Genomic DNA, 27,320 nt, shown 5'->3' with positions numbered 1-27,320 from the left:
AAAAATGAAGTATGTTTAAAGTATCCCTTTTGAATTCCAGATATTTAGCAAAGAAATTTTGCTTGTTTTTCCATTTGGATTTATTTTTGCTACCCTATCTGATTTTTGTATTTATACATACATTGGTCCATGTGTAGACGTAGCCATCAATGTTTAGGACCGGCAGGATGTAGAAGTCCAGGTTGTTAAGAAGATTGGTGATTTGCTCATCAGTACCATAAGAATTGACAGCCTACAGAACCAAAAGAGAGACAGGAATATTAACTCTCGTATAAATAAAATAAAATTAAAAAAAAACATTCCTACATTTATTTATTTATTTATTTATTTTTAATTTTTATATACCGACCTTCTTGCATAAAATGCAAATCAGGCCGGTTTACATTGCAAACTGAACAAGCAGGAAATATAATTCCTTAGTCGGATACATGAAATTAGTGGTGATTGTAGCTCTTGTGATATGAGCCAAAATAAAATCTATCAAACAGGCCTTATGAACTATGGTTCAGACCATGAAACTAGTAATAGAAGTCCTGGATTTGGATCCTGGGGCTCACTGGTGCTGGGATGTGGCTGCAACCTGGGTATTCACCATTTTAACTGCTCTTGTTGCACAACATACAGGAAATCCCTTAGGAACCTCTTGAGATTTTTTTAAATAGCAAGTGCTCTTAATCACTAAGGGCCGGATTTCGGAGCGGCCTCGGATGGAACGGGCAGCGCGCGCAGGGCTCGGCGAGTGCAAGTTGCACAAATGTGCACTCCCTTGCGCGCGCCGACCCCGGATTTTATAAGATATGCGCGGCTACGCGCGCTGTCTTTTAAAATCTACCCCTAAGGGGTAGATTTTTAAACCTATGTGCTGATTTTATAACATGTGTGTGCTGACATGTTAAGTGCGGGGGGGGGGGGGGGAATGTGAGATTTAAAATTCGCTCATAAATATATATATATATAATACACATTGTGGAGAATGGAAAGCTTGGTTATTTATACATGGGACAAATCTTATTATTGCTATATCTACAAAAAGTTTTATTTCCACTTTTTGTTTAACTCTGCTGCAGCTATAGTAATAACAAAACATTCATTGAAAAATTGCCAGTTACATTATTTGATATATCAGAATGTATATGATGCAGTAGCACAATTTAACTGATGTCATACTATTTTGTTGAAAGCTGAATAGGATTTTAATATTTGATAGTTTTGTAGGCTTCTGGTTAGTTAATGGTATGTCCTAATAAATCCTTGTAGAGACAAGACTGGATTTTGGGGTGGGTGAGCCTGGGGTACTGTGAGCTGGGGCACCACCAGTAGAGATGTGAATCGTGTCCTCGATCGTCTTAACGATCGATTTCGGCTGGGAGGGGGAGGGAATCGTATTGTTGCCGTTTGGGGGGGTAAAATATCGTGAAAAATCGTAAAATCGTGAGCCGGCACATTAAAACCCCCTAAAACCCACCCCCGACCCTTTAAATTAAATCTCCCACCCTCCCGAACCCCCCCCAAATGACTTAAATAACCTGGGTGTCCAGCGGCGGTCCGGAACGGCAGCGGTCCGGAACGGGCTCCTGCTATTGAATCTTGTTGTCTTCAGCCGGCGCCATTTTCCAAAATGGCGCTGAAAAATGGCGGCGGCCATAGACCAACACGATTCCACGGCAGGAGGTCCTTCCGGACCCCCACTGGACTTTTGGCAAGTCTTGTGGGGGTCAGGAGGCCCCCCCCAAGCTGGCCAAAAGTTCCTGGAGGTCCAGCGGGGGTCAGGGAGCGATTTCCCGCCGCGAATCATTTTCCGTATGGAAAATGGTGCCGGCAGGAGATCGACTGCAGGAGGTCGTTCAGCGAGGGTTCCGGCGCCTCGCTGAACAACCTCCTGCAGTCGATCTCCTGCCGGCGCCATTTTCCGTACGGAAAACGATTCGCGGCGGGAAATCGCTCCCTGACCCCCGCTGGACCTCCAGGAACTTTTGGCCAGCTTGGAGGGTGGCCTCCTGACCCCCACAAGACTTGCCAAAAGTCCAGCGGGGGTCCGGAAGGACCTCCTGCCGTGGAATCGTGTTGGTCTATGGCCGCCGCCATTTTTCGGCGCCATTTTGGAAAATGGCGCCGGCTGAAGACAACAAGATTCAATAGCAGGAGCCCGTTCCGGACCGCCGCTGGACACCCAGGTTATTTAAGTCATTTGGGGGGGGTTCGGGAGGGTGGGGGATTTAATTTAAGGGGTCGGGGGTGGGTTTTAGGGGGTTTTAGTGTGCCGGCTCACGATTCTAACGATTTATAACGATAAATCGTTAGAATCTCTATTGTATTGTGTTCCATAATGGTTTAAGACGATATTAAAATTATCGGACGATAATTTTAATCGTCGAAAAACGATTCACATCCCTAACCACCAGTGTCACCTATCCTGCGGTGGCATGGCCATGGCAGATTCCATCCCACTGTGGCCAAAGAGAGGTCCAGTAGCCGTGGCAGATCCCATCCTGCCACAGCTGGTGGGAGAGGCACTTTTCACCCAGGGCACCATTTGCCCTAGTGCCAGCCTGTAGAAAGACCCTTTGTCTTTGGGTCCATGCTCCAGAGAATAAATGGGCATGTATAGGGAGGAGCATTCTTCTGAGTCTCTTTTCTGAAAGAGAGAGAAGCAGCACTAGAGGGAGCCTTCCTAAAAAAGGGGAGAGTGATGCTGAGCATAGAGAAGGACATAACTGCCTAACTCTCTGGTGGGGCTGCCAGGCTCCTAGGGAGGATCAGGACACCCTAAAAGAAGAAATTCTCTATGAAGACATCTCATGTGTCTACATGCAGGACCAAGAGTAAGAGGATCTTCTGGAAGTTTGTGAGGCCTGACACGGTGGCAAGAAACGTTTTTTTATTTCTCCATATACAGTTCTGATTTATTACTTGATAAACAAACAGCAGTAATTTTTTTTGTTTTTGCTTCCTGAATTTGGCATATGCAGGCCCTTTACTTGCAATAAATGTACCCATATTTTTTTCTGCAAACATTAGTGGATGTACTCATGGCAGGACTAACCTCCTTGACAAACCACTGGCAGAAAGCATGGGAGATCCACTCTCGTGCATGGAAGCCGCAGTCCATGAAGATGGCGTTCTTATTCGGACCACTTTTACCAACCTGTTACAAGAAGAAAGCAAAATAACTCAGTTTTCTGAGAGGAAACAATTAAACCAGTTATGAAAAGCTCGTCCTACAAACTCAGCAGGTGTAATGTGGCAAGGGCGGGAAGCCATAAACCGAATTCTGTAATTAAAAGCTAATTAAATGCTGTAGGATGTGCTGCCCTTCAGGCAAGGCCGATGGCTGTGGTTTCTACTTTTACAGGCAGTCAGAAAGTTCCTAGTAACCTTTAATGCATTATTACAAAAATAGCGCTTAACGATATTTCATGATCTTTCTGCCTTCACCTTTTGTTATCGTTCATTGACATTACTAATGTGATTTCATAATTAAAATGAATACTGGTGTGGTTTTCAATAAATATGGATGTTTTTCTGTCATTTGAGCCACAGAATCTTATTCGTAAGGATTAGCTGATATTCTGCGAGAAGGAGCGTACAAATGTATGACAGACAGATGCTGACATTTATAGATTATTTCCCTGAAAGGGACAAAATAGGACAGAGGTAAATTACCATTTATTTACAAGGATCAGGATTCAACAATGACTACATTTCATTTAAAAGATTAACAAACGCCATCAACTTACCTACCTAAAAATATATATCTCATGGTCTCAGAATAGAATACATTATATAGAACTGTTCCTTTCAGTGTTCTCTCAAACGAGTTGAAAACATATTCAGTCTGAATTATATTCACATTTGAATTAATATGTTTAAAATGTGAATCATTTCAAATTTATTTGAAAGAACATTAATTTACCGTACAAGCCAGAATTTATGCGCAGGTCAACTAGACTTGTGTCTAAAGTGGAAAAATTCGGGAGGGGGGATGGGGGGGTGGGGTGAGAAGCTCATGACCTTCCTCCCCTAAAAATCTCCAATCTTGCCTCCCCCTTCTCCTTTTGAACCTCTATGGCTTCCTTCTTGCCATGCCTTATGAACCTCAGAGTTCCCATGGCCGAACCATCAGAAAGCACTGAGCAGAGGGGGTCTGAGTGAGCCTGCACTCACAGGCCCTGCATCTCACATGGAAGCCCCAAGGAGTTAGGGCCACTGAAGTGGCTTCTGCTGATAGAAGAGCTGGAGCCAGAGCCCTGAGGTGGGAAAGAAAGGATAAGAAGTCCAGAGGGACTGGGGAGATCAGAGTTCGGAGGTCCATTGGGGTTGGGAGGAAGGCTCTGTGGTCCTTGGGGTGGGGGGGGGGGGGGAGGATGTGTGTGTGTGTGTGAAAAGCTGCAGTGGCGGCAATAGTACTGGTAATGTCTTGTCTGCTGGCTCCATAAAAGTACAGGAATTTGTGAGTACCCTGACTGCACACGAAAAGTAAGGATAGTTTCAAAATATCTGTCGTAAAGCTTGCAGCTTCCATGCCTGGAATGGGCATGACCTGAAAGTTTCTTGCGTAATCTTTAGGCTATATTATGTCCAGAGAAAATTCCTCTATTGTCATCTTGCATCTATTGTAGAGCATGAATCAAATCAGCACAATGTTTATTAATCACCAATACTGACTACTAATAAAAAGTGGTTACTTTAAGGAGGTACATGGGGCGACCTTCGTAGGTGGTTCCAATCTGGGAACGGGAAACGAGAGCCGGATTCGCTGCGGCAATACTCGCAGTCCATTCAGCTATCTGTTTAAGAAAATAAAAAAAAATAAAGAGGAAAAGGATACATTCATTGAAATGAAACTTGGAATCCAAGTGCAGAATCGGCAATGCCAAAAAGAAAGTGAAGCATGCTTATGAACCATACCGATTCCCAGTTGTTGTACTTCTCATAATTGTATCCGATAGCACGGGCATTATTATCCAATTCCTTCTCTAGGGCCAACTGCAGATTGTCTATCAGAATTCTGAAAGAAATCAGCAAGTATTCCAAAATTAAAGAAAGGTTTTCAAATCAAGTGTCAATATTTCCATACTTATGCTATTTTTTTCCTTTAAATTTCTGTGCAGCTGTTTATTTAAGTGGGATAAATTCATATTTCTGAGCCAGCTCATTTGGAAGTTTTTCTTATCAATAAAGTGGTCATAAATTTTCTTTAGTTTCTTCTGTCAAGGATTCTTCCCAGTTGCTCTGGGTTTAGAGGGAATACTTTTTAAAGAGACGACTGTGGGTAAAAGTGTTCTATTCTCAGAAAAGGCCTTTTACAAAATTGCCCACCCAATATCCGGTGAACTTATGTGTGTATATTATGTTCGGCATAAGTTTATCCGGATCGAGCAGAGGTGATTCTGGGGTGGAATTGGGGTGAGGTTGGGAGTTACATGCATACTTTGTAAAATTCGGCAGGATGCATGGACATTTTCAGGGAATTTTTGTGTGCACCACATACCAGGTCTAACTTGTGCAGGGTAGATTTGGTGGAGTAATTTCAAAGTTGAAGGTGTGCAAGTTCACTTTGAAAGGTGGTGTAACTTCTGCATGTATATGTGGCATTAAGTTCTGCTGGATGTTTGAAAACTCTCCCTGCGGGGATTGACTACTCTTAGGTGATAACTGTGAAACAGCCCTGCAGAAATTTTCCATCACATAATGTGCATGAGTTACACTAATTTTTAAAGTGACAGTGTGCGCATACGTCCCCTTTGAAAATTATCCCATCAAAGCTACCTGCACATGTTTATACCTGCTAAGTTGTGTGCAGAATTTTTTCAAGGGAATTTCTGCAGGCACTTCTGAAAAATGCAAAAAAAAAAAGAAAATGCCTTCCGAACTCCACCCTGGGGAAAGCCTCTGCTCACTGTAGATAAACTTATGCACATACAGGCAATGGGGTGAATTTTCAAAAGATGCGTCGGTAAAAAATAACATGTATGCGCGTAAAATAGCATGGCCACGAGTATACACTGTTTTAAAAACCAGAACATATACGTATATATCAGGGACTGCAAGTGAACTTGTGTGCATATAAAAGGGATGGGCCAAGTGCGTTCTGCGGAGTTACACGTATAAGTTGCTATTTTGCAACCTGCCAAAGTGACGAGTTTAAGCATTTTACTTGCATATATTTACTCCTGCTCAATATCTGGTATTGTAAACATCTCACTAGTGAAAAAATGACTGGGTAGGTGGTCTGGGTGAAATGGGGGGGACTTTAGGCTGAAAAGCCTGGAGGGTCTTCATGAGCTGCAGATGAAATGAGCAAACTGCTAGACTCATTGGTAGAGCTGGTTATTTCATTGTTGCATGTTAGAAAATCCCCTGACTTACATGTGTAAAAGCCAATTTACGGGGAAGTAAATGCGTCTCAATAATCCGATAAAATCTGTTCACGTATCCCTTTAAAATTCAAAGTACAAATACGAGTGAATATCATTTGCGCACACTTATCTGGCTAAATTCCAACTTCTCTGTGTTATACAGATAAATAGCGCTTTTTTTTTTTTGGACTTATCTGGCTATCTTACATACCTGGATAAGTTGGAAAAGTGCTACTTAGATGGACAAGTAGTGCTTTTAAGACTTATCCAGCTAAGTGCTGCTACTTTTCTGGACAAGTTTGAACTTGTAGATTTTACATATGTAAGCATGTATGCACGTATATGTGCTTGCATTTTATAAGATGTACATATCATTTGCATGCAGGTTATAAAATACAGCAGTAAATCTGCATGTGCCCATATACATACGTTTATGTGCGCACTCAAGCAGTTTTGAAAGTTATCCTCTAACTGAGCATAAATTTACCCATACATCAGGTGGGCAATTTTATAACAGGTCATGACTGCGGGTAAAGCACTGTTTTACCTATCAGATTGCTTTTGAAAATGACTCTTCCTATGTATTAGCCATGATGAATGCATTTGCTTCTGAATTATTTTTTTCTATTCTCTTCCCTCCCTTTTGTGGACTTGATACCAGCTAAGTGACCTTATTTTTCCTATTAATTTCTGCATATTTTCTGTTTAGACTGTAGTGAAGTAGATTTGTATTTTCTTGGAAATAATTCAAGTGGATTTAATTTGTAAAACAGGTCAGTGTTTCCAAGTTTGTGGTCAATACCGAGAGATTAATTTCTTGCAGCCTCTTCTTTCATTTGTAGTTCCACCTGCAGATTCTTTTTTTCCAGAGGCAATTCAGTAGCTTTGGAAATCCTCCGCTGTCTTTGTGAATGCCACATCATTCCAGCAACTGGCCCTTATACCTCATGTATATCTTCTTTTCTTTCCAGGTAGATAGAAACCTGTCTGGAGCAGAAAACTTGCTTATTTGTACTTGTATGACTTGGGTCAAGAATGTATTACAGCCCTGTGTGAACTCATCCATGTTAACTTTGTCCAATATTAAGTGCACCATCCAAGCTGTATAAAGCTCACCATTTTGCTTGGCTTATCACACATTCTTGCTGCTAGAAGTGGCAGGATACTGAAATAAATTTAGTTCCATGAACCACTAGCACGCAATTAGAGAGATGGCCATGACGAGCTTCTGACAATCTGTGACAAGCTGCTCAGGGTCGACGTGGATGTCAGTGATAAGCCGCTGGCACTGCACCAAATATGTTTCCCTCTGTCAAAATCTTCAGCATTCACTTTCCTGGTGATGATTAATTTCATGTTCCATTCCAGTGACTGGTTACCATGGACTGAAAAGCTTGCTCTATATTATTAGTATGAGTCCTAATGAATTTTCTGACATGTGCAGTACTATTTTGTGAAAGCAATGGTCAGAATGCATGGAGGTGTGCTTCCAGTATGACTGATGCATGTGTTTTCTATGAGTTTTCTCATCATAAGTTGACACACAAGACCTCTTTACATGAAGAAGTGGGAACTAGAATGCAATGAACACCTGGATAACTTCAGAGAAACTTCTGGATAAAATATATTGCCAGCATTATCACTTGGTGTACCGTCAAATTCAGAAAAATAGTGTTCAAGAAAATGCCAGGTCCAGGGTGGCATGATAGATAATTGCCACACGATTTGAAGCAGCAGTGTCAGTTAGAGGGATGTGCATTAGTTTTGAAAGGACATGAAAAATGTAACCACATAAGCTGTGCGATTTTGTGTCAAAACAAATAAAGTAGCAATGAAATTTGCTTTTGTGTTCATTTCATTTTCCATTTTATATGCACAATTTTCATTTTATGTGCACAAAAAGAACATAAGAATATAAGATTTGCTAAGCTGGGTCATACCAAATGTCCATCAGACCCAGTATCCTGCTTCCAATAATGGCTGATCCAGGCCACAAGTACCTGGCAGGTACTTGTGGCCTGGATCAGATAAATTCCAAGCTGCTCATCCCAGGAATAAAAAGCGGATTTCTGCAACTCCACCTTAAGAATGGTTTATGGACTTTTCTTCCAGGAACTTGTCCAAACGTTTTGTAAATACAGCTACAATAACAGCTTTCACCAAATCCTCTGGCGGTGAATTCCATAGCTTAATTATGCTTTGAGTAAAAAAATATTTTCTCCTATTTGTCTTAAATGTATCACCTTGTAACTTCATTGGTTGTCCTCTTGTCTTTGTATTTTTTAAAAGAGTAAAATGTACAAAGACTAAAGGAAAACAAAACAAAAGTAAAAAAAAAAATAAACAAAATGAAAAACTCAGAAATTTTATGAAATACCCAACCAAAACAACAGTAATAGATGTGCATACTCCTTGTATCAGAATCTACAAAATATTGTTGTCTGTGGTCCTTTTTTGGTCTTATTTTTAGATTTTCTTTCATTCTAATATATTTAATTTCTTATGGTTTTACTATTTTTTTTGTTAAATATATACATCATTAATTAAGTCCACATTTCCCTGCTTTTAAAAGACTTATTTTCTAAGTGTGCTCTTCTTTGTGCACTATTCATATTTTACATGTACCAGGGAGATATCAGCATGGGGCTCGGATAAAGACTGGCAAAGATTCGCCCAGGATTATACTTATTTAGATGTATTTCTTGACAATATAGCATAATAGATTGTGCACACAGTATGAGTGACAGTATCAGAATAATGTATGACACAGTATATACAAGATACTGCCTGAGTCGCCACAGGAGATCATAGATGCTGCTCGGACACATATTGTGATAATACCGGTAACAGGTCAGAAGAATGATTTCACTTTAATTAAGTTGGCGCTGTTGAAGAAATGGGACTGTTGACTGCAATTTTCTTCAGTATGTGGAATAAAATTGACCTTTACTTAAATAATTCTGTATTAATCCTCACTCCTTGTAGGTATTGATGAGCGTTCCTATAATCTGTCACTCTTGCAAACAACAACAACAAAAAAAACTCCAAAGCTTTTATCTTGATCCTCTCTATAAAACTTTTTGGTATAAGGATCTTTATTTTCAAAGATTATTCTGCTGTTTTCTTCCTGAATTTTTGCATTGCTATAACAAATGAAACTGTATAACTCATGTGAAGAGCTTTAGAATTGTTCAGGAGATTACAGAAAATATAAAAATGGACGTTGATCACAGGGGCAGACATATTTGGCCTGTTGGTTGGGAAGATGAAGTCCTGAAAGTGTAAAAGGGAGGGAAGGTTCTTGTAAACATTTGTGTGTATTGAACTAATGCACAGTTATGTTTCCTTCTTTCTGTTTTTAGCACTTACTACTTGTTATTGGACAAGAGGGTTGAGTTGATGTCATAAAACACATCTTGTTTTTCTCTCTCTCCCTGTTTGCTGCTTTCAGTTTCATCATCTGATCTGCCCTGCAAATGGGCTGCAGCTACTAATTCATGCTTTGCATAGATGTTTTGTTTCTCAAATAAACACTAAACTGCTGCTTGGAACTTATTATTAAGTGGCGTGTGCATTTTTTCTGCTGGATTGATTTGAACGCAAAGGTTGAATCTCAGCACCCAACACTAACTTGGATATATTGGGGTTAGATTTTTAAAGATGCGTGCTTGCGTCCATGTGCATGCGGTTCCTGGCGTATACATGTTATAAAATCGGGTGATTGTGTGCCTATGTGTGCCGGATTTTACAATCCGCGAGTGTGTGCGTGTGCAGGTGACACGCGCAAGGGGGTGTGTGTGTGTGTGAATTTTTGCAAATTATGTGCAGCGCCGAAATCAGGCTTTTCCCTCCCAGTCTGCTCTTGGGAGGGAACTTCCCTACCCCCCTACCTGAACTCTTTCCCTCGTCCCCTCTCCTCTCCTCCCCACCCTATAAACCCTTTCCATCTATCCTATTTTTTTTTGTTTTGCAACTTACTTCACGGCTGGAGCTGAAGTAAGTTGCGCGTGCTGGCAGCCGGCCGGCGCGTGAGTCATCGAGACAGTGTACAATGGTCCTGTCCCGGCTCGTCCCCGCCCCTCCCCACCCAGAGCCTGCCCCCCAGCCTGCCCCTTTGGAGAGGCCCCATACTTGTGCACGTACCAGGGTTTACTGTCGCGCGTGCTGTCTGCAGCAGACCCGCGGCACGGCCCCCTCACCAGCTCCTGGTTCCTCCTCGCTGACAGCGGGTGGCCGTCAGCTCCGTCCTCGGGCCTCCCCCGGTGCCTCGGGCCTCCCCCGGTGCCTCGGGCCTTGCCACAGTCCCTGGCATTCCCGGTTCTGCCACCACTTCTCGTCGGGCCTCTCTGCGTGACCCACGGAGATATGCTGCTACATGGCACCGCGCCCCTCTCTAGGCGCGGCCCCGGATAATGACCTCAACTCAGTTACAGTATTTAAGTGCAGGCTCCGCTCCCTAGCGTTGCCTTTGCAACAGGTCTCCTCGCTGGTCAAGTACTCGCTGCCTCCTAGAGATTCGTCTCATCTCTGCGTTCCTGTTCCTCATTGTTACTGGTTCCTGTCTCCTTGTTCCTACCTTGCTTCATACCTCGGATTGATTATATGGTCTTTGACTCTGCTTCGCCTGACCACGCCATTGACTTTCTCCAAGCCTGAACCTCTGCTTCGCCTGACCACGTCGTTGACACTCTCTCCAAGCCTGGACCTCTGCTTTGCTTGGCTACTCTATTGCCTATCTCCAGACCCAGACTTCTGCTTCGCCTGACTATGCTATTGTCTGTCTCCAGACCCAGACCTCTGCTTTGCCTGACTACGCTATTGCCTATCTCCAGACCCAGACCTCTGCTTTGTCTGACTATGCTATTGTCATTCTCCAGACCCAGACCTCTGCTTCACCTGATTACGCTATTGCCTTTCTCCGGTTCCAGACCTCTGCTTCGCTTGACTATGCTTGACTATCTCCGTGATCAGACCTCACCCTTACTTGCCACTGCCTTCGGATTGCCGCCAGCCCTGACTCAAGCCTGTTCCTCGATGCCTCTCTGGCTTACTACCTGGACGTGGTCTATTCAGGCTTCGGCCTGCTCTTGCTCGAGTGCCCCCTACCTCCGTTCCATTGGCGCCTGAGTTTCCAGGACATTATCCTGTCCAGAGTAAGACTGTACCATCTCTCACCTGCTGTCTCTGGGCTGAACCAATTCCTACTTCGACTACACACAAAGGCCTGACTAAGTTCTGCCGGCCCCGGCATCCAAAGGCTCAACTCACGGGGAACGAGGGCTGGTATAGGTGAAGCTCCAGCGGCCTCTATCAGCCACTTCGCATGCTGATGGTGGGGACCCGTAGGTCCCTACCTACGGGTTGCATCAACCCAACCTCAGCCCAAGGGTCCATCTCTGATGCATCATTACACGCGTGGCTGGGACCGTTTGAAAATGTATGCGGCGCGCGCAAGGCCTGGCCACATGCATAAACCCCTGGTTTTACGCATGCAGGCCTTTTAAAATTTGGCCGATTATGAACATACGCTTGAGATGTCCTAATTATAGCAAGAGGATCACATGCGTAATGAACAATATTTAAAGTATCCAAATGGCTAATAGTTGTACTGTACTGTAATGTACTGTGGGGGCAATCTTTACACTCTTGCTTTGGGACAAAATCCATGGATACTTTTTACCCTGCAGACTTCCACCAATTTTCAGAAAGAAAGTACCTCTGTACTTTTTCTTTGAAACTTGCCCTGGGTACAAAATATTTGTGAACCTTTCCATCTCCTTTATGTATGTGGAGTTTATTCCTGGAAAATAACATACTTGGGAGGTAATTTTCAAAGGAGCTCCATATGTAAAAGTTGCATATGTTGTAGCAAGTTTCAAAAGCTCATTTATGTGTGAAAAGTGCATTTATGCATGTAAAACCTTTAAACAATTCAGCCCTAGGGAGTGAATTTTCAAAGGTGTTAATGCGCAAAGAAGTAGAATTTACACGCACGAGTCTTTACTATTGCAAGTAAATCTTTACCATTCAAAATATAATCATCATTCTAAATCAGGTTTTTCTCTAACGTCATGAACGTGGCACATATAGCTCCAACGTGCCCTCTTTCTTCTAGTAAGGTTTTGGAGCGTGAATCCTAAAATGTAATATATGATATGATAATAAAGAAAAACCTACTCATATTTCATTCGTTTCTGTGCAAGAAGAGACTGGACATCCAAAGCCTGATGAAATTCGACACGGAAGTCCACACGCAGGGCTGGTCTGATTTGTGTCACAGACTCTGGGAACCAGAAATCAACCTGAAGCCAGGACCAAAAGGAAACAGGTTGAGATACATTTGGTAGAGTTTATAAGTGGCTGAACTCTTACCTTTTCTATTTAATGGACTGTATATAAATTGGGCAAATATAGAGGGCACATTTCGGTGGCCCATGTAAAAAAATGGAAAGTATGCACACAAAAGATTTCCCCACCGCAGTTCCACCCGCCCTGGAATGCTTTTCTCTAGTGCATGATAAAATGTACGCAAAATCACTTCTGCACATATTTTTATGTGCACAACTCTCTGGGCAATTTTCAAATGCCCATTTATGTGCATAAATCCGTTTGAAAATCAGCAACATGCATGAATAAACTAAATCAAGAAAAAGTGTTACAAATAACCTGAGTGAAGAGTGAAGAACGTAGGGTCAAGTTACTTTCCTGGGGCCAACAATGTAGAATACTTTACCCTGGATGCTGCAGGGAGAGGCTGATTACCTGAATTTTAGGAAAAAAGCTTAAAGCTTTCTGATTGGTCCCCCTCCTTGACAGCTGTCAGTGAAAGAACCCAAAACGTACCTGTCCTGCCCCTTGTTTCATCTGGTTAAGTTTTAGCCATGAAAGGATTTACATGCCTAAAATATAATCATTTAGCCTGGAGAGAAATTTAAAACACAGGATTTGTCCAGCTAAGTATTGAACATAAGAGACAGTGTCTTATCCTTGGAACTTACAATCTGGTCAAGAAGCTATACAGACAAGACACCCTGACAGAACTAATAACTAACAAGGGGTCATGAGCTAACAGAGGAAAGCTGCAAGGATCTAGGTGAAATAATCAGGAATTGAAATGAGTGGGAGAGGGTGGGCCTTTTGGAAAGCCAAATTATACTTCTCTCCCTCTACAGCTAGACATTTTTAAAGCATGTTAATGGACCTGAGAGACACCCAGGCACCTTTCGACAAGATTGGATGGTTTGATGGACAGTTTGTTGTCATGGCACACAAACACATCCCCTTCCCCAGGTTCTCTTTTATATCTCGCAGTCAGTCTCCCTGATCTCAGCCCCTCTTTAATGCACATCCACCTAACCCCCCCAACCCCTAGCCCTACATATCCCATCCCTTATTTCATCCCACCCTAATTCCTTAACCTCTCTTTCACACATCCCAGTTCCTCTTTTACTGGTCTATTCCCCTTTCATTGCTGATCAAGTATGTAGTAGGAGGAGAGCAGTGACACTTCTGGCTGCCTTTTAACCTCTGCTGCCCAGGGACCGTGTCATGTTTTGGACCAGGGGAGGACACAGTCGTCTGCGATTGAAAATGCCAGTCAGCCCGAGGTGCCACTGCCAGCCTGATCAGAACATGAGAGTATTGTCAGAAAAGGAGGAGGAGGAGGAAGGTATTGCAAATGCCCCTGGCCAGTCACTGCCTCCCTGAGCTGACTCTGCCCTCAGTCCCTCATGATTCTGTGGGAGAGTAGCCAGTACCATGGGAAGGGCTGAATTTTGCTGGCCCTGCTGCTTCATCAGAGGAGACTGGGGACTCTGGCTTTAGTATTATAGTATTCCTATATATGTTTGCTGGAAATTATCAGCTTCTAATGCAAGGATGAAGCATACATTTTTGTATCAACTTTTGATTTCTTAATACAATTTATGTAGAATAGGGATGTGAATCGTTTTTTGACGATTTAAAATATCGTCCGATATATTTTAAATCGTCAAAAATCGTTAGGGCCACGATACAATACCAATTCCCCTGATTTATCGTTAAAAAATCGTAAATCGGGGGAAGGGGGAGGGCAGGAAAACCGGCACACTAAAACCCCCTAAAACCCACCCCCGACCCTTTAAATTAAATCCCCCACCCTCCCGAACCCCCCCCCAAATGCTTTAAATTACCTGGGGATCCAGCGGTGGTCCAGAACGGCGGCGGTCCGGAACGGCCCCCTCAATTGAATCCTTTTGTCTTCAGCCGGCGCCATTTTGCAAAATGGCCACCGCAAAATGGCGGCGGCCATAGACAAAAACGATTCGACGCAGGAGGTCGTTCCGGACCCCCGCTGGACTTTTGGCAAGTCTTGTGGGGGTCAGGAGGCCCCCCCAAGCTGGCCAAAAGTTCCGGTTGGGTCCAGCGGGGGTCCCGGAACCCCCGCTGAACGACCTCCTGCAGTCGATCTCCTGCTGGCGCCATTTTCCGTACAGAAAACGATTCGCGGCAAGAAATCGCTTCCTGAACCCCGCTGGACTCCCAGAAACTTTTGGCCAGCTTGGGGGGGCCTCCTGACCCCCACAAGACTTGCCAAAAGTCCATGTGCGCGCGCTACCCAGCACACACACACATGGATGCCCGGTTTTATAACATGCGCGCGCAGGTGTGCGCATGTTATAAAATCGGGGGTCGGCGCGCGCAAGGGGGTGCACAATTGTGCAACTTGCGCGGGCTAACGCCCGCAGCCTTCCCCCTTTCTCTCCCAGGCCACTCAGATTTTGGAGCAGCCTGGGAGGGAACTTTCTAACCCCTTAACCTAACCTCCCTTCCTCTTCCCCTAACCCTCCTGTCCCCTAGCCTTCACCTAGACCCCTCCCCCAACCTTTATCATACCTGTTGCACCAGCATACCGGCAAATGGCCACTGGGCCGGGAGCCTCTGATCCTGCCCGGCCCTGCCCCCTCCCCGCCCCTTTTTCGAAGCCCTGGAAATTACACGGGGACTTTACGCACATGGCCGGGCCTTTCTAAAATAGGCCCGGTGCGCATAAGGCTTTTAAAATCCGGCCCTTATTCAATAAAAAGGCATTACCTGCTACTTATTTGTCGGCTTTTATGTCTGCATATCCAAGCAGACCAACATAGCAGCCATACAGTTTAATAAGGATAGAACATATTTCCTCAATTCTTACTTTCCTAAGTTAAATTTGAAAACACATGGAAACAAATAGGGCCCTACTTTGAAAGGTTTTGCTTGCCACAGGCACTAAACTAGAAGGCGAGCATTTGATAATAGACCCTTCCTAATATGTGCCTCAGCTATAGAGAATCATATTGAAAAGCTTGCAGTGGGGTCTGTGATTTGCCATAGCTTTTTGTGACATTTTAAAAAAAAGAGAAAAAAGAAAAAAAAAGCATTATAATCATTTTGGAGATGTTTTAATTATTTTTAATTGTCTGTAACCCCTGTGATGGCCGAATCTAGATAACAGTTCCAGAGGTCATATCTCACATTTCTGTTAAAGGTGGAACCAGGGGAGGATTGGCCTATCGGGGGATCGGGCATCCCCCGGTGGGCCGGTCGTGCTAGTTGCGTGGTCTGCCGAGCGCGGCTGTGACAGAGCTGCGCTCAGCAGACCACGTGGTATCTCCTGGGCCGGCCTGGGCGGCGAATCCCTGGGCTGGTCTTCATCGGGAATCCACCCCTGGGTGGAACACTGTTGTTATGCCATGAAATATATTTCCCAGGAATTTCTTCATGAGGGTGAGGGGTGGAGATAGCTTTCAAGGCCCTTCGCATTGCATTAAGTTTAGGTCCCATGTAAATATATTGTATACAGCAGTAATAATCTCAGCAGTAATAAGCATTAAAGTCACAAATCAATGAAACACAAGAGCTTTTGGTAGTTTCTTCTAATGTTTCTCTTTTACTGATAAGATACAATTGATGAAATAAAATCTTTACAGCTGGTACTTTTTAATAAGTTTGTGACTTCTTTCAGTCTTTCTTAATTCTGATGTTAAAGCCAATTAAGTCAGTTCTTTAAGTTATTGACTTCTCATAGTCTTTCCCATGTTCAAGATGTTAAAGCAATTTAATTTACTTCATAAATTTTATATATTTTCTCCAATTGGATATAGGGCAAGTTAATGGCTTCCTTCACAATGTAGGTGATATATCCTTTGATGGAAATTATATTACACAGTCATTTTTTATCTCCTACTTCCTTTTTGTAGTTTTCACCTTAAAACTCCTCAATTTCCTCACTGTATCTGAAAGGCACATGACCTTCTTCTTCCCTCCTATTCAGTGTTATGATACCTGTAAATCTTTTTTAGATGTTCCAGGGCCCAATTGGGGTCCACTCCAACTCCTTTCTCCCATTCTCTCCTTCCTCCTTTCTATATGATGACTAGAAGTCATCCTCTCGTTGGATCTAGTTGATCTCGGGTCTATCTTGCATGAAGTGAACCTCTCTCAGATGATAGAGTAAACCTTAAATAAGCTTAATTGAGTCCCAAGTTGCTGGAAACTCCAAACTTAAATAAATCTAGTAGGGGACCAGCAGGATCCCTGCACTTCATCTTCCTGTCCACACGATCACAAACTGCGCAGCCTAAGGGAACCCAATGTCAAGTAGACTCCTCCCAATGAAATAAGGTACTAGTGGTGCCTTCAGCAGAATTGGCATCCTTAAGAATTGAGGTCATTAGTTCCCCAAGGATTGCAAAACATTTGGATCTAGCAATAGCTCTATCAATGTATCTAGCAATGTTTCCCTATGATGGTGCTGAGATTCATATGAATGCTTAAAATGCAAACCAAGTATATTTATTATTCCATGCCCTCTTGTTAACTAGTATGCCTTTGTCATTGGCCAGTTAGGATGATGAAGACGAATGGAGAAGGAAAGCAGGGTAGTAGAGGAGGGAGAAGTGGCTTCCTAATTGTCTACTCTTCTGATTCTACCTGCCTCCTCCATATCTACAGCTAATTAAAAATGCCATACTGTTAGATCTCAGATAATGATTTCTCTTAGCACAGCAATTTTGGCGTAATAGAAATACCGTGTACCTCTATTTTCTCACAACACATCATGATGTAGTCAAGGAAAAAGCTAAAAGCATCATGCAGCTTGGTTATAGGCCATAGTAATTGAAAGTTTGCCTCAGCTCCAGGAGGCATGAAAAAAGTCAAAAAATAACCAAAAGAAAAACTTAGGGCCTCATTTACTAAGCATTTTTCCCATAGATACAGAATACGGGAAAAGCCTTAGTAAATCAGGCCCTTAGATTAGTAATTTACTTCTGTCACCTTAAAATTTCAACTACATTAAACAGCAGCTTAAAAACCATTTACATTCCAGTCCTGGATTATGTTTAAAAAATACAAATTAGTCAGGGGTCAATTCATCCACATTTAGGACTTAGAAAAATATGAGGTCAATAGGAGTGTGTGGCAAAGACGACAAGCTGAGCAGACGCTCCTAAGCCCTGGGGATCACCAGAATTTAAGATCTTGCCCTGTTTACACAGTTTTTTGCATTAAATTCGTACATTTCTTGGTGGGGATACACATTGACATATTATCATTCAGTAAAAAGTGCAAGATATTTAACAGATCGAGGAGATTGGGAACTGATTGTGTGGTGGGTCTTGAAGACAAAATGGCATCCAATGCTGAGACTCCCATGGAGGGCCTATCTGAGGCTGGGCTAAAAAGTCTTATGTGCCCTGTACAGCAGCAATAATGGATCAAATCCAGAAGCTGCAAGCTTGTGTTGAGGAGCTGCATGACAAAGTTGACAATTACAGTGTGTTGTTGGTTGGCATTAACAATAGAGTGAGTGAACATCGTGAACATATCGAGTCCCTTGCCACTACCACTGTAGAACTTAGAAAAAAATAACAAACAGCTGGAGGACAAGCTCGACGATATGGAAAATCATAGTTGTCACAACAATCTTCACATTGTGGGGCTACCGGAAAATATTCCAGGAGAGGAGCTGATTAAATTTTGCAAACAATGGTTGCCAGAGGCACTCCAAATTTCCACTGCTAACAGAAAAATTCTTGTTGAACAAGTGCTTGGAGCAGGAGGGCTGGATGGCAACAGGCCGTGACAAGTTATTGTAAAATTCCTTAACTTTACTGATAAAACCAAAATGTTGATGGGCTACAGGAAGGCTTCGGAGCTCAAGTATGGTAGCTCAAAATTGCTGATATTTCTTGATTTCTTGGCTCCAAGTTGCCTGGAGAGAATTCTCACCAAATTGCATGCAGCTGTTCTGGTGGGGGGTGCGATTCTCCCTACAATTCGTGGCTAGATTAAAGGTTTTCCACCAGGGCGAATCCTGGCCTTAGTTTGTCAGGAATGGAGTTCCAGATTAATGGGCCAGCTACAGAAATAATAAAATTTTGGTTCTGAATCTGTGACAATAACAATTTTTTACTGCCTCTAGATATTGCTGACCCTGAGTATAGTGGGGGAAGCCTAGGCTGGGGGGTTCACATCTGGTTTTGTTCAATTTATCGATGAACAATTCCAGGTATGGTTTCCCAATGGTGATGTCATGATATGCCAGTGATGGCAAACTCCAGTCCTCGAGTGCCACAAACAGGCCCGGTTTTCAGGATATCCACAATGAATATGCATGAGATCTATTTGCATACAATGGAGGCAATATTCATTGTAGATATCCTGAAAACCGGGCCTGTTTGTGGCACTCGAGGATTAGAGTTCGATATAACTGTGATATGCTCTCTTAGGAGTAGATTTTCAAACCGAGCGATTTGGCGTACTTTTGCTGGTGCATCAGGCGCCAGCAAAAGTACGCGGGATTTTAGTAGATACGCGCGTAGCCGCTAAAATCCTGGATCGGCGCGCGCAAGGCTATCAATTCCGTATAGCCGGCGCGCGCCGAGCAGCGCAGCCTACCCCCGTTCCCTCCGAGGCCGCTCTGATTTCGGAGCGGCCTCGGAGGGAACGGCCTCGGAGGGAACTTTCCTTTGCCCTCCCCTCACCTTCCCCTCCCTTCCCCTACCTAACCCACCCGCCCGGCCCTGTCTAAACCCCCCCCTTACCTTTGTCAGGGGATTTATACCTCCCGGAGGGAGACGTAAATCCCCGTGCGCCAGCGGGCCGCTAGCGCGCCGGGACGCGACCTGGGGCGGGTCCGGAGGGCGCGGCCACGCCCCCGGACCGCCCCGGGCCGTAGCCACGCCCCCAGGCCCGCCCCCAGAATGCTCCCGACACGCCCTGAAAACGCCGCGCGGTTCGGGCCCGCCCCCGACACGCCCCCCTCAGAAAACCCCGGGACTTATGCGAGTCCCGGGGCTCTGCGCGCGCCGGTGGGCCTATGTAAAATAGGCTCACCGGCGCGCAGGGCCCTGCTCGCCTAAATCCGCCCGGATTTGGGCAGATTTAGGCGAGCAGGGCTCTTAAAATCCGCCCCTTAATGTTGATGGGTTACATTCACCGATCAAAAGAAAAAACTATTGGCAGATCTCAAAAAAAGCAAGACGCCCATAGCTTTTCTGCAGGAAATGCAATTGGATTATCTTGAACACGCCAAATTGTAAAGAGAATGGATAGGACAATGTTTTTTCTCATTCTATTTCACTAGGCAGAGAGAAGTTGCCACTCTCTTTAACAAAAATATTCTCTTTGTGATTGAGAAACAGATCTCTGATCCTGAAGGAAGATTTCTTCTCTTGATGGGTACGTTGTATGGTACTAAAATAGTTTTTGCAAATGTATATGCCCCAAATAAATATTCACACCAATTCTTTTCCTCTATGGTTGCCAAGATATTATGTTGAGAGGGTTATATGTTTGTTGTGAGGGACGATTTCAATGTAACGGGCAATCTGCTTGTGGATTGTCTATTGTCAAAGATCCAAAAAAGACACAGGCGAATACAGGTATAGGTTTTCTTTGCCAAAAACTTTGGGTGGTATACAGCTGGCTTATGTTGCACCTACAGGATAAGGAGTACTCCTTTTATTTTCATGTGCATAAAGTATTTATGAGAATCAATTGCATTTTAATATCGGAAACCTGGTTTCTTAGGATGCAATCATGTGAAATGTATGAAGTTCCTTTTTCAGATCATTCCCTAATCATTTGTAAGTTTGCCTTGGCTGATATTGGGGGTCATAAACCGCAGTGGAAAATGTCTGCATTGCTTTACCACAACAGTTTGTTAAATATCTGTGTATGAAATGGGAGGAATACAAAGAATTTAATTTCTCGTAGGACCTGGAATGCCACTAAGGCATTCCAGGTCCTGCGAATAAAACATTGATAAAACAGGCAAAGAGAGAATTTGAAATGAAGTTGGCCATAGAGGCAAAAACTCATAATAAAAACTTTTTAAAATATATCCAAAGCAAGAAAGCTGTGAGGGAGTCGGTTGGACCATTAGATGACCGAGGGGTTAAAGGGACTCTTAGGGAAGATAAGGCCATTGCAGAAAGACTAAATGAATTCTTTGCTTCCGTGTTTACTAATGAGGATGTTGGGGAGATACCAGTACCGGAGATGGTTTTCAGGGGTGAGTCAGATGAACTGAATGAAATCACTGTCAACCTGGAAGATATAGTAGGCCAGATTGACAAACTAAAGAGTAGCAAATCACCTGAACTGGATGGTATGCATCCTAGGGTACTAAAGGAACTAAAAAATGACATTTCTGACCTATTAGTTAAAATTTGAAACCTATCATTAAATTCATCCATTGTACCTGAAGACTGGAGGGTGGCCAATGTAACCCCAATATTTAAAAAAGGCTCCAGGGGCGATCCGGGTAACTATAGACCAGTGAGCCTAACTTCAGTGCCGGGAAAAATAGTGGAAACTATCCTCAAGATCAAAATTGTAGAGCATATAGAAAGACATGATTTAATGGAACACAGTTCAACATGGATTTACCCAAGGGAAGTCTTGCCTAACAAACCTGCTTCATTTTTTTGAAGGAGTTAATAAATGTGGATAAAGGTGAACCGGTAGATGTAGTGTATTTGGATTTTCAGAAGGCGTTTGACAAAGTCCCTCATGAGAGGCTTCTACGAAAACTAAAAAGTCATGGGATAGGAGGCGATGTCCTTTCGTGGATTACAAACTGGTTAAAAGACAGGAAACAGAGAGTAGGACTAAATGGTCAATTTTCTCAGTGGAAAAGGGTAAACAGTGGAGTGCTTCAGGGATCTGTACTTGGACCGGTGCTTTTCAATATATATATAAATGATTTGGAAAGGAATATGACAAGTGACATTATCAAATTCGCGGATGATACAAAATTATTCAGAGTAGTTAAATCACAAGCAGACTGTGATACATTACAGGAGGACCTTGCAAGACTAGAAGTTTGGGCATCCAAATGGCAGATGAAATTTAATGTGGACAAGTGCAAGGTGTTGCGTATAGGGAAAAATAACCCTTGCTGTAGTTACACGATGTTAGGTTCCATATTAGGAGCTACCACCCAAGAAAGAGATCTAGGCATCATAGTAGATAATACATTGAAATAGTCGGCTCAGTGTGCTGCAGCAGTCAAAAAAGCAAATAGAATGTTAGGAATTATTAGGAAGGGAATGGTTAATAAAACGGAAAATGTCATAATGCCTCTTTATCGCTCCATGGTGAGGCCACACTTTGAATACTGTGTACAATTCTGGTCGCTGTATCTCAAAAAAGATATAGTTGCGATGGAGAAGGTACAGAGAAGGGCAACCAATATGATAAAGGGGATGGAACAGCTCCCCTATGAGGAAAGGCTGAAGAGGTTAGGGCTGTTCAGCTTGGAGAAGAGACGGCTGAGGGGGGATATGATAGAGGTCTTTAAGATCATGAGAGGTCTTAAACGAGTAGATGTGACTTGGTTATTTACACTTTCGAATAATAGAAGGACTAGGGGGCATTCCATGAAGTTAGCAAGTAGCGCATTTAAAACTAAATGGAGAAAATTCTTTTTCACTCAATGCACAATAAAGCTCTGGAATTTGTTGCCAGAGGATGTGGTTAGTGCAGTTAGTGTAGCTGGGTTCAAAAAAGGTTTGGATACATTCTTGGAGGAGAAGTCCATTAACTGCTATTAATCAAGTTGACTTAGGGAATAGCCACTGCTATTAATTGCATCAGTAGCATGGGATCTTCTTAGTGTTTGGGTAATTGCCAGGTTCTTGTGGCCTGGTTTGGCCTCTGTTGGAAACAGGATGCTGGGCTTGATGGACCCTTGGTCTGACCCAGCATGGCAATTTCTTATATTCTTATGTTCTTATGATGGATCGAACTTGCCTTCCTCAGCATTGACTGTGGAGATTGAAAGAGCCCACCGCTCACTGGGCCCCAAGGTGGGAACAAGCCTTGGGATATAGTAGCTTGCTTCTTGCGATTTCCCCTTAAGCAAATTCTGGCTGTAGCCAGAAAACAACCAATCTGGCTATGGGAATCGCACACAATTACAGTGTTTACGGACCTATCCCCGACTACTATGAGGAAACGGTTGGATTTTTGTGAAATCACCTCTGTGCTGTGTAAATAAGGTCACCGATACAGATGGCTGTTCCCCATGGGCCTGGCAATTACAATACACTACTAAAGTAAAGAGAGTATCAGAAGCGGAGGACATTTTGGCAGTGGTGGGCATGGTGATCAAACTTTTGCATGGGCAGAAAACAATGGTGACTCCTGCTAAAGATGAAGTACCTCGATGGCAAAGAGTGGAGAAAGGAAGACGAAGGCTGAGGAGAAATTCCAGAGATTCTATATCCTCAAAAGACAGTGGGAGAGGATGACGGAAAGACTTGAGAAGTCTTTAACTTTCTCTTGCATTTTTTCTTAATCTTGGTCACCAGTTTTAGATTGCTTATCATGGTCAGATATTAGAAAGTATTGGGGATTGGGCCTGTATATATTATGGGCAAGCCTTTTCCTTTATTTTTATAAAATGGGGAATCTGGGAAGTTGATCTATGAGCTCAGTTCAGCCTTTTCCATCAGAGCAGTTATAAGCTCCTCCAATTTTGTTATGTTGGTGTTATTTTGGTCCATCAATAACAGAAACGGGTTGGGAGGGAAGGGGAGGGGGTATGGGGGTAGATTCCACATGATGTTCCAGTATGGTGGGGGACCAAAGCCTAAGATAAGCTTTGTTGTTTGGTAATTAATGTCGGGTACTTATAATTTCTTTTCCAATCCCTGGTGGGATGTAGGGGACCCTTCGGGGGGGGGGGGGTGTCATAGAGCATCCAGAACAGACCATGGCTTTGGAGGGGAACGGGGTATTTGTCTGCGATATTAAGTCGGAGGTACCAAAAGTTTAAAAAAGTAAAAAAATTTAAAAAAAAAATTTAAAATGGGCCCGCGGCTGGCGGGTCGAAAACCGGATGCTCAATTTTGCCGGCGTCCAATTTCCGAACCCCTGGCTGTCAGCGGGCTCGAGAACCAACACCGGCAAAATTGAGCGTCGGCTGTCAAACCCGCTGACAGCCGCCGCTCCGGGTCTAAAAAGAGAGGTGCTAGCGACGCACTTTTGTCCCTAGCGCCTCTTTTTACCGCCGGGCCTAATTTAAATAAATTAAAATACTGTATCACGCGCACAAGAGAGCGGCCTGTGTACGTGCTGTGAGAGCGGGCACTCGCCCGCTCTCCCGAGATTTCACTGTATCGGCCTGCAAGTCAGGGGTGGATTGCAGGAAAATATCAGTCCATCTGCATGGATGGAACAGGGGCTACAGCTCTGTTTTGCTCACCACTGGTCTAGAGTGTTCTCTACTTCTTAGTTATTTAGGAAGAATGTGAACTTTATTTTTGAGATATTGGCTTAATTCTGCCAGGTTCCAGGGTTGACGGTATACTTTTGGGAGCTGTTAATTCATGTGCTGCAGAGAAAGTGCACATGGAAGTCAGATACCCCGTGGGCTGATTTTCAAAACATCCCATGGGCTGATATTTTCCTGCAATCCGCCCTGATGTGACATGCCAGACAAATGACTGTTTGTAGCAGTACTCCCTATTGCCAGTTTAAATAGCTGTTTGCAAAAATAACTTGCATGACAGTGCCATATGTATTCTTTCATAGTCGTATTGTTTTAGCAATGCACCTTCCCATGAATTTAAACTGAGTAACTGAAAGTTGGCTATGCAAATAAGATTTTATGTGCATGTAGGAAGTCTTTACATTTCAAGTTTAAGGTGAGATGGAATGAGTGAAAGAATGCAAAGCATGAAAGAAAATGAAAATAGACTGGTTTTGGTACAGGAAACTAAGAACAGCCTTCAAAAATGAGGCCTATTATCTGATTGCATAAATTAGAAGGGTATAAAAATTGGCTTTTCTAATTTTCTCCAAGCTTACAAAAGTAAAAAAAATCATTTCAATAGAAAGTAAAGGGAGTTGCATGGTTGCAATAGTATTTGCAGCTACTTGCGCATTTGACTACGGAAAATCAGGGGCATAGCCAAAACTGAATTTTTGAGAGGCGCGAGGTTAACATGGTGGGGGGGGGGGGGGGGGGCATGGGGACGGTGCTAGCTCCCCACTCTGTCCCCATCGCTTCCCTCATCCTACAATGGTCTTCACGGCAGTAGTAAGGGGCCAATGAAAATGATTGCTTTCCTAGCGTGCCCCCAGGCACCCGTCCTGGGCGCCATGCAATATTTAAATTAGGGGTCGCGTTATCAAAGAGGCACAAGAGTCACTTGCGCACTCCTAGTGCCTCCTTGACAGTGGGATCCTGCGAGCGGTCGGCTGTCGCAACGATATTAAGTAGGAGGATGTACAGAAAAGCAGTTTTTTTCTGCTTTTCTGTACAATGTTTGGGAGTGATCAGCAATTAATGCCTGCTCCGGGCAGGTGTTAATTTTTGAGTGCAAAAATGTGCATATTGGACACACTTTTTTTTTTTTGCATTGGGAGTGAATAACTAATAGTCTCATTCACGTGCATTTGCATGTGATGAGCGCTATTAGTTTCGCCACGCGTTAGACGCAGGTTGTGGAGGCGCTAATCCTCATTTCATAAGGGAATTAGGTAGTGCCTACATAACCCGCGTCCAACTGCGGGTTAAACAGTGCACACGGCTGAGCGCACTGCATTGCATCGGCCCCAAAATCCTTTAATTTTTAGCAACACACTGTATCATCTGTCTTTTCACTCTCTCCTTGTCCTGGCTATTTTATGCACCTGCTAATTGCTCTGCTATAGAGCAATTATGTAAACAGGCGTCTAACCACCCAGGCGTTCCTGAAATTTTAAGGTACAGAGAGGTACCTGCCTAAAAAAAGAAAGACTTTGATGGCCTCAAACCTTTACAGGACTAGCCCAAAGGCAGTGCTGTTTCCCTTTTCAAGTTAGCTTCCTGGATTGGCAGTGATTACAGTGCCTTCAGGCCCTCTACCTGCTGCACCTTTAGGAGCTGATTCAGATGTGACATGGTCCTCCTGCTAAGGGAGGGAGCCTGAGCCAAATGTGAGGGGTCACAGGCCCCTGTTGGCCCCTTTGTATCTATGCCTCTGTGATAAGTGTATTTAGGATACAGAGCTCTGGGAAGTAATTAAAAGGCATGCATGTAAATGGCTAGATGTTTGTGAGGAGGTCTGTGCGTGGAGCGGAAGGTATTAATGCAGTGGCCATGATAATTAAAGAAAATGGAATTCTGGCTCATAAATTGTTTTTTTACCACTAAGCATTTTCCAAGGTTTTAAAATGTAAATGCAATATGAGGGCAATGTTTAAATCTCCCCCCAATTTTCGAAGAGAAACTCCTCGCAGCAAGCTGGTGCTGTGAGCTGTCTTTACCCCTCATACTTTGCGTGCTAAAGCAGGCACAGAGATTTCAAAAGTATATCCCTGGGTGCATTTCCGAGGGCCCCTCCCACACCACCTTTTTTACTTCATATGGAAGGGGAAAGGGGAATGGAGCAAGTTTCACATTTTTTTTTTTTTTGGCCGCAGGTAAACATTTACCCACAGAGATTCCCTTTGGGAATTGCCCAGCTAGAATGCATTTCTTTCGTCTTTTCGATATGAATACGGTTTATGCAACGAGCTCATTAAGCAACTGTATATTCTGTTTTCAGCGTGCACTGAATACCTGTATGTTGCTGGCCAGGGACTTGATGAATTCAACTTCCTCTTCGTTTCTGGGTATGACACGGAACACTTTCTCCCTTTGAAAGTGAAAATGGCATAGTTTGAGGGAAAACATTTGAAAGGTTTATCCACCGAAAAAGAGAAACGCATGCACCTTAATCTACCGCCTTACCCATGAAAGCTGTGCGGTTCGGCAGCAGCAGCTGCGGCAGTACCCAACAGGAGGACAATGACCCACATGTTGTCCACTAAAAAGCATGGCGCACTCCTCGCTGCTTTTATACTCTGACTTGTTATTCTCCTTGCTGATTATGGTGCTCTGTGTTACAGCTTATCACCTGATTAATTATTGCTCTGACCTCGTTTTATTGACCCAGCTACACAGCCTTTTCTCACGTCTCACTGCACACCTGTGGAAATTTGGAGAGGTAGGGAGGTCAACGATCAAAGGCATTTCCGTGGGTAAAGTAGTGTGGTTTTTTTTTTTTCTTTTTTTGTGGAAAAAAGTTCTTTGAATATTGCCCGCCCTGCATGCGGGTAGAAGTATGAGTGTTTATCACAGCATGGGTGATTTTACCTGCATATTGCGGAGGCAGTCCCGGGGGTGGGAGAAGACAGAGAATGGAACTGCACAAGTAGTTTGAGTATACAATAGCCACCCATGTAGGGGGCTAATTTTCAAAGCCATTTATGCACATAAAATCCTACCTTATTCCCACACCTCCTTTAAATTGGCATTTGCATATAAAATTGGTCCTCTGATTTCATTGTCTGCTCAAGCTTTCTTATAGCTGACTTTGGCAAACACATTGTGTGGAGACCATCAGAGCAGGATGCAAGGAACTGGGAGGTTTCTTAATTTGTGAGTCTGGGATGTTTTACAAA

The 27,320-nt window shown here is 43.5% G+C and overlaps 1 protein-coding gene across 1 annotated transcript in view; it reads right to left on the bottom strand.

Annotated features, from left to right (window-relative positions):
* The window catches only part of LOC115099446 (carboxypeptidase B-like), a 57,738-nt gene extending 30,979 nt beyond the window's left edge, over positions 1-26,759 (bottom strand). Inside the window, exons 1-7 of the mRNA XM_029617097.1 lie at positions 26,608-26,759; positions 26,437-26,512; positions 12,537-12,661; positions 4,909-5,008; positions 4,686-4,787; positions 3,044-3,145; positions 122-232 (exon numbers count right to left, since the gene is read on the bottom strand). Coding sequence (XP_029472957.1) covers positions 122-232; positions 3,044-3,145; positions 4,686-4,787; positions 4,909-5,008; positions 12,537-12,661; positions 26,437-26,512; positions 26,608-26,675 — 684 coding nt within the window. The 5' untranslated portion in view covers positions 26,676-26,759. The remainder of the gene's footprint in view (positions 1-121; positions 233-3,043; positions 3,146-4,685; positions 4,788-4,908; positions 5,009-12,536; positions 12,662-26,436; positions 26,513-26,607) is intronic.
* Positions 26,760-27,320: the final 561 nt, after the last annotated feature.

The sequence above is a fragment of the Rhinatrema bivittatum genome, chromosome 9 (assembly GCF_901001135.1).
Source record: "Rhinatrema bivittatum chromosome 9, aRhiBiv1.1, whole genome shotgun sequence".
NCBI classification, from domain to species: domain Eukaryota; kingdom Metazoa; phylum Chordata; class Amphibia; order Gymnophiona; family Rhinatrematidae; genus Rhinatrema; species Rhinatrema bivittatum.
This window is presented reverse-complemented; position numbering and strand designations above follow the sequence as displayed.